Source organism: Mobula birostris, chromosome 16, assembly GCF_030028105.1.
Source record: "Mobula birostris isolate sMobBir1 chromosome 16, sMobBir1.hap1, whole genome shotgun sequence".
Lineage (NCBI taxonomy): Eukaryota > Metazoa > Chordata > Chondrichthyes > Myliobatiformes > Myliobatidae > Mobula > Mobula birostris.
In genome coordinates, this window is record NC_092385.1 from 60,030,692 (window position 1) to 60,049,712 (window position 19,021).

The following is a 19,021-nucleotide window of genomic DNA, read 5'->3' on the forward strand; positions in this document are numbered from 1 at the left end:
TTTGAAATTTTGGGAGGCTCATGAATTATGTGTCAATTGAGGTTATATTTGTTTAAATTATCTTTTCAATAATGTAATCCCAATTTCTCTGTATCTATTTTTCTGTAATGTGTATGATGCTGAAACTAATAAAAAGATTGAAAAAGAAAGAGATTGTGGAGGCATTAGTAATGATCTTCCAAGAATCACTAGGTCATGGAATAATTCCCAAAGACTGGAAAATTCCAAGTGTCACTCCATTCTTCAAGAAGGGAGAGAGGCAGAAGAAAGGAAATTATAAGCCATTTAGTCTAACCTCAATGGTTGGAAGTTGTTGGGAGTCAATTGTTAAGGATGTGGTTTCAGGGTACTTGGAGGCACACATTAAAAAAAGGCCGCAGACAGCATGGTTTTTTCAAGGGAAAATCTTGCCTGACAAACCTGTTGGAATCCTTTGAAGAAAAGATTCTTTGAAGCAGGATAGACAAAGGAGAATCAGTTGATGTGTACTTGGACTTTCAGAAGGTCTTTGATAAGATGCCACACACAAAGCTGCTCAACGGCTGCCCATGGTATTACAGGAAAGATAAAGCAGTGGCTGGTTGGCAGGAGGCAAAGAGTGGGAATAAAGGGAGCCTTTTCTGGTTGGCTGCTGGTGACTAGTGGTGTTCCACAGGGGTCTGTGTTGGGACAAATTCTTTTTATGTTATATCTCAATGGCTCAGCTGATGGAATTGATAGCTTTGTTGCAATGTTTGCGGTGATATAAAGATAGGTGGAGGAGCAGGTAGTTTTGAGGAAGTAGAAGACTACAGAAGGACTTAGATTAGGAGAATAGGCAAAGGAGAGGCAGATGGAAAACGGTGTCAGGAAGTTTATGGTCATGCAATGGCAGAAGAAATGATATGGTTGACTATTTTCTAAATGGAAAATACAAAATACAAAAATCTGAGATGCAAAGGGACTTAGGAATTCTTCTGCGGGTTTTCTGAGGAAACAAAGCTACATTTCAGAGTAGGTGGTGAAAGGAGGGGCTTCTAGATGTAATATAATGTTAAGAAGTTAGCATCTCGCAGGCCTCTTGTGATCCTGGCTATTTTGTAAGGATCATGGTGGCTAAGACTTTGACAAAAAGCATAGAAGCACAAGTGTTTCTCACAAGATAAGCTGAGCGGGTGATATTATTCTTGGTATGCGACCTGTGTAACTTCAGTCCTTGTTTAAGAACAACTTGTACCATTGTTTGATTAACTGCTGTAAGAAACATAGCGCTTGCTAGATAAGCATTATAAGGAATGCCTGCTTCAAGGCTGGGAAGCTCTGAGGGGTAAGCTTATGTCTGACCGCTCCCAGACATAAGGGTAGTAAGCTGTTACACGAACAATTTATGGCTGATAAGTTAAACAATACTCATCTGTACAGAAACTAAGGGGGTGAACCCACTTGACTGCATATGTATAAAAAGCACTGTATTTGCTTCAGAAGCCAGAGACCCCTGGAGCAGCCCAAGAAATTGCTTAAGGAGGGTTCTCTCTGGTAACTTGCTAATAAAGAGTTAAAGTTACATTCACTATAGTATGTGGTGTCTTTGTATCGGGTAGATCAAAAGAAGTTTACAATATAGACATACAAAGATTAAGTGAAAAAGATGAAATGTGGCAAAAAAGAAAGGTCATCAACTTTGGAAAAAACAGAAAGGTAAAGTAATTTTTATTAGTGATGGATTGAAAAGTTTCAGTGTTCACATAAAGCTGATCAGTTATAAACAATGCAAGTTAATGTGTAGGTACAGCAAGCAATAAGGAAGGGAAATGGTATGCTGGCCTTTATAATGCCTCTGCACTTCTTCAGGTATGACTTCCAAACTTCCATTATTGTCCTTATCAATTGGATGAAAATCCATTTGTTATTTTTCTGGTCAATTGACCTGATCATCTACTTTGCTGCCTGAAGATTTCTTCTTTACAGTGAACCACACAGCAATTTTCTTTTTTAAATCTGCTGCAAACTTTTTTTTTTTAAAGTCCCAAATACTTCTAACTAAATTTTAAATATGCAAAAAGCAATGATATGAGAAAACAAATGAGGACCACTTGAGGAGACATTATATTCTGAAGGCCACATCTCCACGCTCAGCTTTTTTTGAGCCAAAGAATCTTTTGTGATTATAAATGATCATTCGCTCTCTAGCTGATATTCTGAACCATTTCTAAATGGATTTAATGCACAATATTCTGAAAGTACCAGTTGTACTAACCTTCTGTGACATACTGGACTCCTTGAGTTTCCAAGACTCCCTCAGTGCCCCCCACACTACACTTCATCCAGCCACGTGTTGCTCATCTTTCCCCAACCCTCACCCCCTTCCATTCATCCTATTCCCCCTCCTCTTCCTCCACTCAACAACTGCTGACTACTCCAGGCAATAGAAGTTGGTTACCAATTTCTATGGATCTCCTTTACAAAATCAGGCATTCCTCAGTAGAAGGTGAAGTCTAATTGCCACCCCACAATGAAATACAAATCGAGACTCTAATTCAGAACTCCAGCTGCAACAGAATGTGACACACTGCACAGTGCTTTGAAAAAGTTTTTAGCCCCCACAGCTACTTTCACATTTTACTGTCTCATTTATTAAATTCAAAATATATTGAAGTAGGATATTTTGAGCTAATCTACAAAATACTTTACATGTCAAATTTATAAATCCCACAACCGGTCAACAATTTACTAAAAACTAGAAACCAAAATTGAGAGACTGAAAAAGCATTCAACACTTTTCTATTTACAATGCTAACTTTCCTCAGATGCAAAATAGAGTGTTACCTTATCAACTCACCCAATTTTTTGATGTAGAAATTCGGAGGATCACATGTTTTGCAATGAATTCATAAGAATAAATACCTCTTTCTGTAAGGTCCAACAGTAGGGTAGATTTTCAACAGACCAAAATGAAGACAAAGGAGCATTCAGACAAGTCAGGGAAATGATAACATAGAAGCTCAAAGCTGAGGAAAGATTCAAGACCATCTCAAAAGAACTGAACATACCTCAGAGTTCAATGCATCCCATCATGCAAAAGTGTAAAAAATATTAAACCACAGCCATATTGCCTAGGTCAGGCCGCCCCTCTAAACTCAGTCGCTGGAGAAAAATGGCACTTGTAAGAGAGGCTACTGTGACACTAACAGTCACTCTGAGTGAGCTACAGAAGTCGGTGGCCGCAACTGGAGAGGACGTTCATAACTCCACAATCTCTAAGGCCTTGCTTAAAAAGGGCAATTATGGAAGAGTGACAAGGAAGAAGCCATGGCTATATTTAAAAAAAGTATCTTTGCTTGTAAAGATTTTGCAAAGCGTCACTTGGAAAATACTGTAAAGGTCTGGAAGGAAGTCTTGTGGTCAGATGAAACTAAAGTAGATCTTTTGGGACTGAACACTAAACAGCACATGTGGCATACTGCACATCACCCAATTAACACCATCTCTACTATAAAATATGGTGGAGGTCGCCTCACACTATGGGGATATTTGTCAGCAGCAGGGGCTGCAAATCTGGTAAGGATTGCTGAGAAGATGAATGCTGTTAAATACAGCATGCGGGACAAAAACCTGCTCACCTTGGCCAAAAAGCTTAAACTGGGGAAGAAGTTCATCTTTCAGCAATACAATGACCCAAAGCACACAATCAGATCAACCATGGAGTATATTTAAATGATGTCCTTGAGTGGCCCAGTCAGAGTCCAGACCTTAATCCGATCGAACATTTCTGACAAGACCTTAAAATTGCGGTCCACCTCCACTCCCAAATTAACATAGCACAGCTTGAGCAATTTTGCAAGGATTGGGCGAATCTTGCTCCATCATATTGTGCAAAGCTAATAGAGACTTATCCAAAAAGACTACTAGCTGTAATCGCTGCAAGAGGTGGTTTAACTAAATACTGAGCAAAGTGGGGTGTATACTTTTGAACTGCTGACATTTTAGTTTTTCATGCTTTACAATTTTCCCTGTTTTTGGGCTCTACGGTGAAGTAAAAGGAGCATGTGGTTTACAAATTAAAATTCAGTTAAATTGATCAAGTCCCTGGTTGTAAATATAATACTCATTTATGTGAACAAATGGTTGGAGGCCGAATACTTTTAAAAGGCACAGTATTTTGTTTTTAATATTGATAATTTCTGAATAAGGGGCAGGATGGGTGGAGCTGCGATAGCACTTAGTAGCAACTTCTTTGAGCTCATCTGTGGAAGCAGCTTAATTTCTACCTTTATGTCTTTTTTTTTTCAGGGTGGATGCAGTTCTGTCAGAGACCTGACATGGAATTACACTCAGGCTTCGGTGCTTTGCAGTAGTGGGACTTGCTCCAGGGGCTCATGACTAACCGCTTTTTGGAATCCTAAGGACACGGTTTAGGGGTCGAGTGTGCCTTTGGGGTTCCGAGGCTTCGCATTCCTGTGGACAAGCTGATTCTATGCCAGTGCTGCCGAATGAAGTGTCACAGGAGAAAACAGAACATTGGGAACAGTGAATCAGCTATTGGGGGCTCTGTACATGTTCAAATTGCCTGCTCTCTCTCCCTCTTGTTGGTGGAGAAAAGGTTGGTGCAGATTCTCGTTTTAGAGAACTTGAAGGGAGAAAAGTGACACAGCTGACTTTATCATTACAAATCAGCAAGTTGTTTTGTTATGTCTCCCCTCTCGCTGTGAAACAGGGACATTTCTCTTTCCCTTTATTAGGGAGAGAATCTGTGGTATGTTGAATTGTCAGGTGGACGATTAGTTTTTGTTGTACTGCAGATCATGCTTGTTCTTGCAGACTTTGCTATTGCTTGCTTAGTGGGTGGAGGGTGCTGATGTTTTTTTTCTGCTGAAGTAAATGATTGGGGCTTTGCAGCTGTTTGTGCGTGGGAGGGGGTGGGTAGGGGGGCTTTGAGCTTCTAACGTTTTTACTGTCACTCATTCTTTGGGGCACTTTGTGGATGTTTGCAAAGAGCAAGAATTTCAGGATATATATTGCATACATTTCTCTGGTAATAAATGGAACTACTGAAAAAGCTAGATTAAAAAAGGTAGCCACAACATCTAAAAGAGAAACATCTTCATTTTGTGGGTTTTGCTGTCAAGATGAAGCTTATCTGATGTCTCAGCAACTCTGCTTGTATGGCATATGATTGCCTTTATCTTCAGCCCACTCTAGCGCAAAGTAAAATTTATTATCAAAGGACATACCTGTATACTGTATGTTACCTTCCAATCTATTTCCTTGAGGGCATTTACAGGAAAATATAAGAAATACAATAGATTTTATGAAAAGCTATGCAAAAACAAAGACTGGCAAATGACCCAAACACGAGGAAATCTGCAGATGCTGGAACTTCAAGCAACACACTTAAAAGTTGCTGGTGAACACAGCAGGCCAGGCAGCATCTCTAGGAAGAGGTACAGTCAATGTTTCAGGCCGAGACCCTTCGTCAGGACTAACTGAAGGAAGATTTAGTAAGAGATTTGAAGGTGGGAGGGGGAGGGGGAGATCCAAAATCATAGGAGAAGACAGGAGGGGGAGGGATGGAGCCAAGAGCTGGACAGTTGATTGGCAAAAGGGATATGAGACGATCATGGGACAGGAGGCCTAGGGAGAAAGAAAAGGGGGAGGGGGGAGAAAAAGCCCTGAGGATGGGCAAGGGGTATAGTGAGAGGAACAGAGGGAGAAAAAGGTTGAGAAAAAGAATAAATAAATAAATAAATAAATATCGGCTGGGGTACGAGGGGGGCATTAGCAGAAGTTTGAGAAGTCAATGTTCATGCCATCAGGTTGGAGGCTACCCAGACGGAATATAAGGTGTTGTTCCTCCAACTTGAGTGTGGCTTCATCTTTACAGTAGAGGAGGCCGTGGATACACATATCAGAATGGGAATGGGATGTGAAATTAAAATGTGTGGCCACTGGGAGATCCTGCTTTCTCTGGCGGACAGAGCGTAGGTGTTCAGCAAAACGATCTCCCAGTCTGCGTCGGGTCTCACCAATATATAGAAGGCCACATCGGGAGCACCGGACGCAGTACATCACCCCAGCCGACTCACAGGTGAAGTGTCGCCTCACCTGGAAGGACTGTCTGGGGCCCTGATTGGTGGTGAGGGAGGAAGTGTAAGGACATGTGTAGCACTTGTTCCGCTTACAAGGATGTGCCAGGAGGGAGATCGGTGGGGAGGGATGGGGGGGGTTAAATGGACAAGGGAGTCGCGTAGGGAGTGATCCCTGTGGAAAGCGGGGGTGGGGGTGGGGGTGGAGGGAAAAATGTGCTTAGTCGTGGGATCCCGTTGGAGATGGCAGAAGTTACGGAGAAATATATGTTGGACCCGGAGGCTGGTGGGGTGGTAGGTGAGGACAAGGGGAACCCTATTCCTAGTGGGGTGGCGGGAGGATGGAGTGAGAGCAGATGTGCGTAAAATGGGGGAGATGCGTTTGAGAGCAAAGTTGATGGTGGAGGAAGGGAAGCCCCTTTCTTTAAAAAAAGAGGCCATCTCCGTCGTCCTGGAATGAAAAGCCTCATCCTGAGAGCAGATGTGGTGGAGACAGAGGAATTGCGAGAAGGGGGTGGTATTTTTGCAAGAGACAGGGTGAGAAGAGGAATAGTCCAGATAGCTGTGAGAGTCAGTAGGCTTATAGTAGACATCAGTAGATAAGCTGTCTCCAGAGATAGAGACAGAAAGATCAAGAAAGGGGAGAGAGGTGTCAGAAATGGACCAGGTAAACTTGAGGGCAGGGTGAAAGTTGGAGGCAAAGTTAATGACGTCAACGAGCTCAGCGTGCGTGCAGGAAGCAGCGCCAATGCAGTCGTCAATGTAGTGAAGGAAAAGTGGGGGACAGATACCAGAATAGGTTTGGAACATAGATTGTTCCACAAAGCCAACAAAAAGGCAGGCATAGATAGGGCCCATACGGGTGCCCATAGCTACACCTTTAGTTTGGAGGAAGTGGGAGGAGCCAAAGGAGAAATTATTAAGAGTAAGGACTAATTCTACTAGATGGAGCAGAGTGGTGGTAGAGGGGAACTGATTAGGTCTGGAACCCAAAAAGAAGCGGAGAGCTTTGAGACCTTCCTGATGGGGGATGGAAGTATATAGGGACTGGACATCCATGGTGAAAATAAAGCGGTGAGGGCCAGGGAACTTAAAATCATCGAAAAGTTTAAGAGTGTGAGAAGTGTCACGAACATAGGTAGGAAGGGATTGAACAAGGGGGGATAAAACTGTGTTGAGGTATGCAGAAATGAGTTCGGTGGGGCAGGAGCAAGCTAAGGCAATAGGTCTACAAGGACAGGCAGGTTTGTGGATCTTGGGTAGGAGGTAGAAACGGGAAGTGCGGGGTGTGGGAACTATAAGGTTGGTAGCAGTGGATGAGAGATCGCATGAGCGGATAAAATTGGTGATGGTGTGGGAGACAATGGCCTGGTGCTCCTTAGTGGGGTCACGATCGAGGGGTAAATAAGAGATTGTATCCATGAGTTGTCTCTGTGCCTCGGCAAGGTAGAGGTCAGTACGCCAGACTACAACAGCACCCCACTTATTGGTGGGTTTTCTAGTAAGGTTAGGATTAGTGCGGAGGGAGTGGAGAGCAGAGAGTCTGAAGGGAGTGAGGTTGGAATGGGAACAAGGTGCAGTGAAGTTGAGACGGTTGATGTCCCGTCGGCAGTTAGCAATAAGGAGATCCAGAGCAGGCAGAAGACCAGAGCGGTGTGTCCAAGAAGAGGAGGAGGGGTGAAGACAGGAGAAGCGGTCATCAGGGGGGGTGGAAGAGTCCGTCGAAGAAGTAGGCTCCCACTTCCTCCAAACTGAGGGTGTAGCCATGGGCACCCATATGGGTCCCATCTATGCCTGCCTTTTTGTTGGCTTTGTGGAACAATCTATGTTCCAAACCTATTCGGGTATCTGTCCTCCACTTTTCCTTCGCTAGATCGACGACTGCATTGGCACTGCTTCCTGCATGCATGCTGAGCTCGTTGACTTCATTAACTTTGCCTCTAACTTTCACCCTGCCCTCAAGTTTACCTGGTCCATTTCTGACACCTTCCTCCCCTTTCCAGACCTTTCTGTCTCTATCTCTGGAGACAGCTTATCTACTGATGTCTACTATAAGCCTACTGACTCTCACAGCTATCTGGACTATTCCTCTTCTCACCCTGTCTCTTGCAAAAATGCCATCCCCTTATCGCAATTCCTCCGTCTCCACCGCATCTGCTCTCAGCTTGAGGCTTTTCATTCCAGGACAAGGGAGATGTCCTCCTTTTTTAAAGAAAGGGGCTTCCCTTCCTCCACCATCAACTCTGCTCTCATTTCACGCACATCTGCTCTCATTCCATCCTCCCACCACCCCACTAGGAATAGGGTTCCCCTTGTCCTCACCTACCACCCCACCAGCCTCCGGGTCCAACATATAATTCTCCGTAACTTCCGCCACCTCCAACGGGATCCCACCACTAAGTACATCTTTCCCTCCCCACCCCCTCTGCTTTCCACAGGGATCGCTCCCTACGCGACTCCCTTGTCCATTTAACCCCTCCCATCCCTCCCCACCGATCTCCCTCCTGGCACTTATCCTTGTAAGCGGAACAAGTGCTACACATGCCCTTACACTTCTTCCCTCACCACCATTCAGAGCCCCAGACAGTCCTTCCAGGTGAGGCAACACTTCACCTGAGAGTCGGCTGGGGTGATATACTGCGTCCAGTGCTCCTGATGTGGCCTTCTATATATTGGCGAGACCCGACGCAGACTGGGAGATCGTTTTGCTGAACACCTATGCTCTGTCCGCCAGAGAAAGCAGGATCTCCCAGTGGCAACACATTTTAATTCCACATCCCATTCCCATTCTCACATGTCTATCCACGGCCTCCTCTACTGTAAAGATGAAGCCACACTCAAGTTGGAGGAACAACACCTTATATTCCGTCTGGGTAGCCTCCAACCTGATGGCACTAGCACTGACTTCTCAAACTTCCGCTAATGCCCCACCTCCCCCTCGTACCCCATCCGTTATTTATTTTTATACACACATTCTTTCTCTCTCTCTCTCCTTTTTCTCTGTCTGTCCCTCTCACTATACCCCTTGCCCATCCTCTGGGCTTTTTCTCCCCCCTCCCCCTTTTCTTTCTCCCTGGGCCTCCTGTCCCATGATCCTCTCATATCCCTTTTGCCAATCACGTGTCCAGCTCTTGGCTCCATCCCTCCCCTTCCCGTCTTCTCATATCATTTCGGATTTCCTCCTCCCCTTCCCACTTTCAAATCTCTTACTAGCTCTTCTTTCAGTTAGTCCTGACGAAGGGTCTCGGCCCAAAATGTCGACTGTACCTCTTCCTAGAGATGCTGCCTGGCCTGCTGTGTTCACCAGCAATTTTTATGTGTGTTACTGGCAAATGACCGATGTGCAAAAGCTGAATTGTGCAAATTTAAAAATAAATAATACAGGTCAACCTTCACTAATCTGGCACCACTGGGACCTGAGGATTGCCGGATAAGTGAAAATGCCACATTACAGAAGGATCACATTAAGCATAATCAGTGCCAGATTATCGAAGGAACCAGATTACAGGTAGTCGGATTAGTGAAGGTCGACCTGTACTAAGAACATGAGCTGTCAAGTCCTTAAAAGTGAGTCTGTAGTTTGTGGAATCAGTTCAGAGCTGTGGTGAGTGAAGTTATCCATGCCAGTTCAGAAGCTTGATGGTTGTAGAATAACTGTTCCTGGACCTGTTGTGTGGGAAGGGTAATAACTGCTCCACTCCCTCCTGCCCAATGGTAGTAATGAGATGGCCTAGATGGTGGGGGCCCTTGATGATGGATACTGCTTTCTTGTGACAACACTCCATGTAAGTGTGCTTAATGGTGAGGTGGGTGCGGTTTGCCTGTGCTGGAATGATCTGTATTCACAACTCTCTGGATGTTTCTGTTCCCAGACATTGGTGTTTCCATACCAGGCCATAATGCAATCAGTTACGATACTCTCCATTGTGAATCTATAGAAGTTTGTCAAAGCTTTTGTTCACTTGCCAAATCTACACAAATTCTTAAGGTAGAGGTGCTGTTGTTCCTTCTTTGTGAAGACACTTCAGTGCTGGTCCCAGGACTGTTTCTCTGATATGATAATGTCAAGTTATTTAAAGTTATTGAGCCTCTCCACTCTGATCCCCTAATGAGGACTGGATCACTGAACTCTAGTTTCTTCTATTATTATCAATTATCAACTACTAAATGACATGCTGTTAAGGCACCATTCAACTAAATTGTCAATCTCCCTCTTATAAGCCAATTTGTCACCACCTTTGATTCAGCCAACAGTGGGGCCCATATGACTAAGGATAAGTTGTCTCGTTCTTATTTAGATATATCTCCGTATTGTGACAAATGTACTAATGGAAAAGCTTCACTCATTCATGTTTTTGGACATGTCCGAGTCTTGGAAAATATTGGAAAGAAGTATTTCAAACCTTTTCAATACTTTTTAAAGTAAATTTCAAGCCTAATCCTTTGACTGCTTTATTTGGTATTGTTGAAGGAAAGGAAGGAAAGGATATTATTTTGGAGCCATCTGATTTGCACATTTTGGCTCTTATGTCTCTTATGGCCAGAAGGGCACTTTTGCTTAAATGTAAAGATGTGGCCCCTTCTATTCACGCCCAATGGTTACGTGATATGATGTCATGTTTAAATTTAGAGAAGATTCGATGTTCAATCTTTGAATCTAATCAAGACTTTCAAAACATTGTGGGGACATTTTCTGAATTATTTTCAAAATCTTTGATTTGCTGTTAAAGCACAGATAATGACTAACAATCTTTCTTTCTATTAATCAGCTTCGGCCTTGGTAGTGAGTTAGATTTTTTATTATATATAAAAAAAATTATTATTTTTCAATGTTACGAACTAATTGATTTGTACAAATATAGGATAAGGAGTCTTTATATGCGATTTACTTTAATGTATTGACATATTTTTTTCCTGTACTCTGTATTCGTGTGTGTGTGTGTGTGTGTGTGTGTGTGTGTGTGTGTGTGTGTGTGTGTGTGTGTGTGTGTGTGTGTGTGTGTATATAAAGAAAGAAGCAGCCAACAATAGTGGCGTCATCAGCAAATATGGTATCGGAGATGTACTTAGCCACACAATCATAAGTATAAAGCGAGTGAAACCAGGGACTAAGCACACAGCCTTGTGATACACCTATGTTGATGGTGATTGTCGAGGAGACACTGTTGCTAATCTGTACTGCCAGGAGCCGGCAAGTCAGGAACTTTTAGGACATTACATCAGTGAAGAAAACTCAAGTCTACAAAAGGCTAAAGAGGAATTGTATTCACTAGCGAACAAACTGACCCTTCTCAGTGACTTCAGTGCCAGAGTTGGACAGGACATACATCTTTAGAAATGTATGATTGGTAAGCGTAGGGAAAGCAATTCCAATGGAGTTATCCTTTTGACAAAGGGATATCATAAGCTTATTGAAGAAACAATTACAATTCCTCATGGCAATTCCTCATTCCAAGTATTGGCTTCTGCTAGAATACATCAGCAACATGAGGGGTGTTACAAATGTTGGACCCATCACTGCTTAATCAAATGCATCACTTCCACCAACCTGGCCTCAAACTTGTTCTGAGGCTTCACGTCCCTGTGGACAGGCTGATTCTATGCCGTTGCCACCAACTGAAGCATTGCGGGAGAAAACAGATCATTGGGAACAGTGGATCAGCTGTTGGAGGCTTTGTACTTGTTCAAATTGCATGTTCTCTCTCCCTCTCGTTGGTGGAGAAGAGGTTGGTGCCCTAAACTGATAATGTCCGGGGGAAAAAAGACATTGCTGTAGGAATATCAATTTAAAGAACTCAGATTCTGCCAAAGTAGTGCCCTAAGATCTTTAAAACTAAAAGGAGCTAGACTACTCAGTTGCTAGTATGTCATTATTAGAATCAAAATCAGGTTTAATAACACTGACATACAGCAAGTAGTGAAATTTGTTTTGTAGCAGCAGTGCAATATACCGTAAAAACTAAATTACAGCGAGAAATATTAAAATTTAAGTGTAACCATCTCAACATGGCTCGTAACAAACCTGACTCATTAGCCAACTCTGGCTAATAGCTACATGACTGAGCATTGCATGGGTAATACTGAGAACCTTCAATAAGCAACACATGTCTAGGGTCGGTGCGATTCAGGTGCAACCACTCTGGAAAGTTGGAATATTCCAATAAGGGAACAGAAATTATGGTAAGTGCTGTGCAGATACTGTCCCATGCAAGGTTATCATTCGCCAAGAAATAACAGAATTAAAGTGGAAATATACTTACAGATATTTTAACTTTACAAACAGTTAATAGGAAAAAGGGCCCAGTTCAGTTAAGCCAGTCTAAATCTGCACATAAACATTGGAGCTCATTTCTGGAATACTCAGGTGTTTTGCTTTGAGTCCTCAAGTGCTGAACCCATGCTCTGCATGAAGGACACCAGCCACATTTCCCTCGAAGACCATTTCGAACAAACTGGCTGACTCAGGAATATTGGCACTTCCTCCTGCATCTGCACAAAGCACTTCTTTCTTACAACAGGGTCCCTCCTGCAAGCAGCATTCCCATGTGCTCTACTCCGCACCTCCTGCCAACAAAGACACCCAGAAATCTGATTCCACCCAGCTCTCAAATGTTCCATCGCATCCCACTATTACAGCACATTACTAAGCCAAACCGAAATGGCTGACAGAACATTCTTAGCCTGAGCATATGGCTCCTTATCTCAGCCAAAGCCAAAACACTAGCCTATGAAGCTTAACTAACAGAACACACTGCGTTTACAGAAAAGCTGCTGGAAGCATACCAGCATTAGCAATAGAAGTACACTAAAACAGGTTCTTAACCAGGGCATTACACAAGTAATTCAAAAAAGAAGAAAAAAAGTCAGGTAGTGTCCATTCAGAAATCTGATGACAGAGAGGAAGAAGCCATTTCTCAAATATTGAGTGTGTGTCTTCAGGCTCCTGTACCTCCTTGATAGTAGCAATGAGAAGAGGGCATGATCTAGGTGATGGGGGTTATTAGATTATGAGAATACTCAGTATTAATGATCAATGCTGCCTTTTTGAGGCAATACCTTTCGTAGGTGTCCTTGATTCTGGGGACACTGGTCCCCATGATGGAGCTGGCTGAGTTTACAACTTTCTGCTGCTTTTTCTGATCCTGTGCAGTGGCCCCTCCATACCAGGTGGTGTTAAAACCAGTTAGAATGCTCTCCACAGTGCATTTGTAGACATTTGCAAGAGTCTTTGATCACATACTATGCAAACTCCTAATAAAATGCAGCGGCTGTCCTACCTTCATTATAATTGTATCAATATGTTGTACCCAGGATAGATCTTCAGAGATGTTGACACCCAGGAACCTGAAATTGCTCTCCTTTCCCACTGCTGATCCCTCTATGAGGACTGGTGTGTTCCCCTTCCTAAAGTGCACAATTCTTTTATCTTACTGACATTTAGTGCAAGGTTGTTACTGCAACACCACTCAACCAGCTGATCTATCTTGCTCCTTAACGCCTCCTTGTCCATGATAAAGACTTTTACATGCCTATTAGAAATCAAATTGGTTTAATAAGAAAAACCAGAAAATCCAAGATAAAGTTAATGGCATATGCAATGTGTTCTTGTACTGGAACCAGCTCCAAACCAAGTAGTAGAGTGAGTTGTCATCATAGGAGTTACAGACAACTGGAAAGTGGGAAGAAACTAGAGCACCCAGAGGAAACCCATATGGTCATGGGCAAAACATACAAACTCCTTACAGTCACAGCAGTGAATTGAACCCCAATTTTCCCATTACTAGTGCTGTGAAGGCAAGATACTAATCACTATGTTAACTTGCTGCCCATAATTACATTAATTATATCAGGAAAGCCTTCTTGCATGAGAAAGCAAAAGATGGAATGAATTTTTGGGTCATATTGAATACATACATGGAACTATTTAAGAAAAAAATTGGATCTTAAAAATAATTAATAGGTCTATAAATTATGGACAAACAAATATGCTGGATAATCTATTCATCTGCATTTGTCCAATGAACTACTGAATAACTACAGATAGCTTTTGCTGTTTGTGTATTGGATCTGTATAATTGAATCTCATGGGTCACATGTAATCGCTAAGCCTAATTATGATGATCAATATCTTCACAGCAGATAAAAACTTCATGTTCTGGTTTGTACTTATACACAAAGTAACAGTGATATTTTTAAAAAGCCCTTTTCAAGCTACAGAAGCACAAGACACTAATTTTAATTAGTCTACCCTTATAAATGGCCATCACAGAAACGCCGATCTCAGTGGGTTTATCAAACACATGCAGTACAGTCACAGTTTTGATCTCTATTTCATGATTTGTTGAGTTCAGTCAGTGGTATGATAAAGGAATTTGTTAGCATATCACAATTTGGATAACCTTCTTGCTACTCAGTGCTATAAAGCAGCCCCTGTTGGATCTGATTTTAATATCAGTCAGTAAAACACATTTTTCCAAACTCAGAAGTAATAAACATTGAGAAGTATCAAAGTATTGTACCAGAGCAAGAAACACCTTCAGCAGAGAAGCCAGTGGGAAAACTATGGGTCAAAGATTCCCAGTTCAAATCATCGAGAATGTTGAAGAAATAAATAGATAAATTTTAGATATTAAAGGAATCATGGCATCTGGGATTTATGCAATCTGTAAACAACCAGCCATGATACAACTGAATTAAAGAGTATGCACAAACAACCATTGTGCAAGAGAAGACAAAATGTGTAAACACAAAATTAAATATTGGAAACAGGAGATTTTGAGAGCTCTTGAAAGTGAGTCCACAGTGTTGTGTATGTTGCCATAGTTTGTGGAATCAATTCAATGTTGAGATTAGTGAATTATCCGTGCTGGTTCAGGAGCTTGATGGTTGAAGGGTAGGTAATAATTGCTCCTGAACCCGGTGGTGTAGGACCTCCTACCCGATTGTGGCAGCGAGAAGATTGTTGGCCACAGGTAAACAATCAGCCACGATATTACTGAATTGCGGATTATGCACCAGGTGCTGGATAGCATACTCATTTCTACATCAAACTAAAAAAAAAGGGAATCCAAAATATCTAGCAGATGAGATACTGTATATAAAAATTAAATACATTAAAACAATTACAAGTAATTACCGTTTAAAACGATTATACATTTTCCGACTACTTCGAGAAAATGATCGCAGAGAATTGAGGCTTAAGGTCCTGCTGCATTTACAAAAGACAAGTGGATTCATTCCCACATGGTGGGGAAGCATTTGTTAATACGTGCATAAAGATAGTTTACAAATAGCTTTCTTCTTTTGAAGATAATGGCAGTGGAAAAGTTCGTTTTCAGATTATACTTCACTGAATCGAAAAGATTGGGCAAGAGCTATTCAAAAAGATTCAGCATATGAAGCTTTAGACAAACGCACTCCATGCGAGTAATAAACAAAGCACATCAATTTCAATAGATTTTTGAAAGGAACATTTCGACTGCATTCTATAAATGTTTGAAAGAGTTCACATCTGGCAGAGACCTATTGTCATTCCACTGCACGCCGGATGGATTGGGCGATCAAATCCCAAAGTGAAAACATGTTTTGTTTTCGGTTATCTTTCGGAGCTGTCAGCCATTACTAAAGTATTACAGTATTCCGGTTACTCAACACTGGTGATTGACAGTATTGAAATAAGTAAACAAAACAACTGTTCTTCCCCATTTCAATTATAAATCATGCTCTTCTGCAGCTCTATATTCTTAAAACGATATCAACTAAACGTAAAATATTGATGCACAACATATTCAACAATACATTCAATTATCAATAAACGTACAGTATTATCAACTTCGTTTTAAATAATTCCAAAGACGCATCCTTCACTTGTGATTTTATGGAGCTCCTAACATTTCAAAAGCTTAATAAATCACAGCCTCAGTGACACCGACAGTTTCTAAAATGGCTGAAAGACTACTGAGCAGATGGTCACAGACCGAAAGACCTGTTAACCGGTCTCTTTTGACCTGCTTGCCGCACCACTTACTTCATACTCTCCATTGCCATTTTAAATCCCCAACAGGTTCTGTGCGTTGTAAGGTGCATTTTATCAGAATGAAATGACAGCGCCCTCCATCGAAAAATTATACTTCCGATGAGCTCCAAGAATCGTATACTGTACATTCAACAACGGGAGGATAAAACAAAACACAAGCTTCAACGGCAGACATTTATATGTGCAAGTTAAACTGTAGAAATTAAAACCATGGCGTGAAAATAACACTAAATGCAGCAATAACGCTTGCAAATCAACCTGAATGCAACAGCTTATAAGTTAAGAATTTTTAATAAACCCAATATGGAAATTCGAGTATCAATTCGCCTTCCGTTGACTTTAAACACTTGCAACAACTATCTTAAAAAAACACTCAACGCAGACCATTCAAACCCATCATCGTGGGAAAGCTGCACCGAGCACCCTCCTTCACAGTTTAAGTTCCAATCACCCGACTTCATTTAAATCTTTTCTGAAAGAAATCGTGACTGAGATGTCTGCAAGCATGAAGTAATATTAACTGTGTCCTCCGTGCAGCCTCCGTTCATCAACCGCCGGTTGTTTTTATTTGTGAGGGGAGGGGGAGGGGGCGGAGGCAGATGACATTAAGAAAGTGCCCATTTTTCACTCACATTTAATTTCTCCTATTTTGTAAAACAACCACCCACCAAAATACCACTAAAATTGCGACTCACCGACGCCAAATTTCTCCTCCTCGGTCGGTGTCCACATCTCGGCCGGCGCCGCACGAGCCCGGGAGTCGGCCGGTTCGCATGAAATTCTCTCACGGTGTGCGCGCGCGCAAGCCGGGCGATGGGGCTGGGGAGGGGGGGTGGGGGCAACCAGCCTCGCCGTTCACTGACCCGGCACTAATTCCCGGACCCCGAAGTAAGCTTTCACTGCGGCGGTAACAGCAAAACGTAGCTGGTAACCCACTGCCTGGCCGCTGCTCCCACTCATTCCACCGCAGCGGCTGCACTCAGCAGCAGCAGTAGCGCCATCGACGGTCACGTTGCCCGGGCTGCGGCCGCGCGTGTGGTGGCATGCGCTACAGCGAGCTGAGCGCGCGCCACCGCTCGCCAGTGGGCAGCGGATCTAGGAGGGATGGGAGCACCGTCACCATGACAACGGGGGGACGCTCGTGCGGCCGACGTCACGGCAGCACCCTGCAGGTGATTGAAATGAAACGCGTGTGCTGCGGGTTGTCGCCTCGACCCTGGGGTTATGGTATCCCTCCAGTTTCAGCGCCCGTGCGCAGGTTCCTGCAGAAACATCACAAAACACACCAGTATTAGCAATGGCGAAGCAACATAGGGCACGACACTACATCAGTTCACCGAAAATAATAACTCGTAACCTCACATTTGTGCAGTTATATGTATGACATATTGTGGAGATTATGTAAGCAGGTGAATGATTCTGCAGACTGCGCCAAACATTGTACAGCTTAGAGAGAAAGTGAAGTTCTTACTACCTTGGAAAATGCCAATTGTGTCTGCTGCTTTCTCGGATCAGAAGGGAAAGCCTTTCAGCTGTACCTATTGTGAGGTAAGTTGTCTCAAACACCGACCTGGAATATTAACAAAACCTAATGACAAGCTTCAAGAAGCGACCCTGATAAAGGATCTCCAAGATTATGGCAGGTAGTTAAACAGGTTGTTGTGCTGCGTTGCATTGGCGAGGAAATTATTTTCTAACATACAGTACGGAGATCCAAAGCTCGCTAAAAAAGAAGCTCATTCAGCGAGCTCCACAATTCAAAAAAATCTCATCTAATCTGCCTCAGAAGCATTTTCCAGGCTTTATCTGGATTGAAAGCCGTTTGCCAATCCTCAGGGCACATGCCTAGCTGATCAAAATCCCCATGTAATTTTCATAACCTTTACGTTGTTTACATTATCCACCTATTTTACTATCATCTGCAAACCTTTTAATAATTTTGCTTTATTAGTCTTGTGTGCTACTGATGATTATCATTCCTAGATAGTTACTATGTCAAATCACTTCTGTGTATTTTCCGACGTAGAAAAAAATTGACTTAAAGACGTCTGTAAAAAAAACTGGTTACGAATGTTATCTGGAGATAGACCATACCCGAAATTCTGTCTCCGTTTTGAATGCTATCAATGACCACGGCCCTCTGGGGTAGAGAGTTCCAAAGATTCACTATATTTTGGCTGAAAAAAAAATCTTCTCATTGCAGTCTTGAATGTATTTTATTTTTTATTTTATTTAGAGATACAGGCCCTTCTGGCTCAACCAGCCAGTGCTGCCCAGTTTACGTACTAACCTGTATCTCTTTAGAATGTTGGACGAAACCAGAGCACTCAGAGGAAACCCACACAGTCACAGGGAAAACATATAAAGTAATTACAGGCAGTAGTGGGAAAGAAACCTGGGTCACTTGCACTGTAATACTATCCATTGCTACTATCCCACTAAACTGTAACTCCCTAGATCTAGATTGCTTAGCCAGGGAAACACCCTTTATTATAGATTATAGCGTTTTCCGTTCTATCAATATCAGGGTAAAAGATCAGTAGTTCCCTGCTTTTTCTCATCATCATTTCCTTAATTGTGGGGTTATACTTGTTGCCCTTCAATGTGCAGGAACCATTTCTAGAATCTATACAAAAGATGATAACCAGGCCATCCACTATTTCTTTCAAAATGTTTTCAAATATATCATCAGTCCTTGGCATTTAGCAAGATTTCAAGCTCAAATTTCTGACTCATTAACTTCTCCAATAGTTCTTTAATAAAAAAAATATTTTTTTTGTATTTCCACGTTTCTTCTGTACCGTTAGCACGATAGAATTGCTGAAAAGTTTTTTGTTTCTTCATTCAAAGAAGAATGAAGTCAGAGAGATGGCAGGAAAATGGAGTTGGGAGAGAAAAAAATGAGCCATGACTAAATGGCAGG

The 19,021-nt window shown here is 42.4% G+C and overlaps 1 protein-coding gene across 1 annotated transcript in view; it reads right to left on the bottom strand.

Annotated features, from left to right (window-relative positions):
- Window positions 1–17,085, bottom strand: part of dock3 (dedicator of cytokinesis 3) — a 946,041-nt gene extending 928,956 nt beyond the window's left edge. Inside the window, exon 1 of the mRNA XM_072280136.1 lies at window positions 16,794–17,085. Within this exon, the coding sequence (XP_072136237.1) occupies window positions 16,794–16,830 (37 nt within the window). The 5' untranslated portion in view covers window positions 16,831–17,085. The remainder of the gene's footprint in view (window positions 1–16,793) is intronic.
- Between the last annotated feature and the right edge of the window lie 1,936 nt (window positions 17,086–19,021).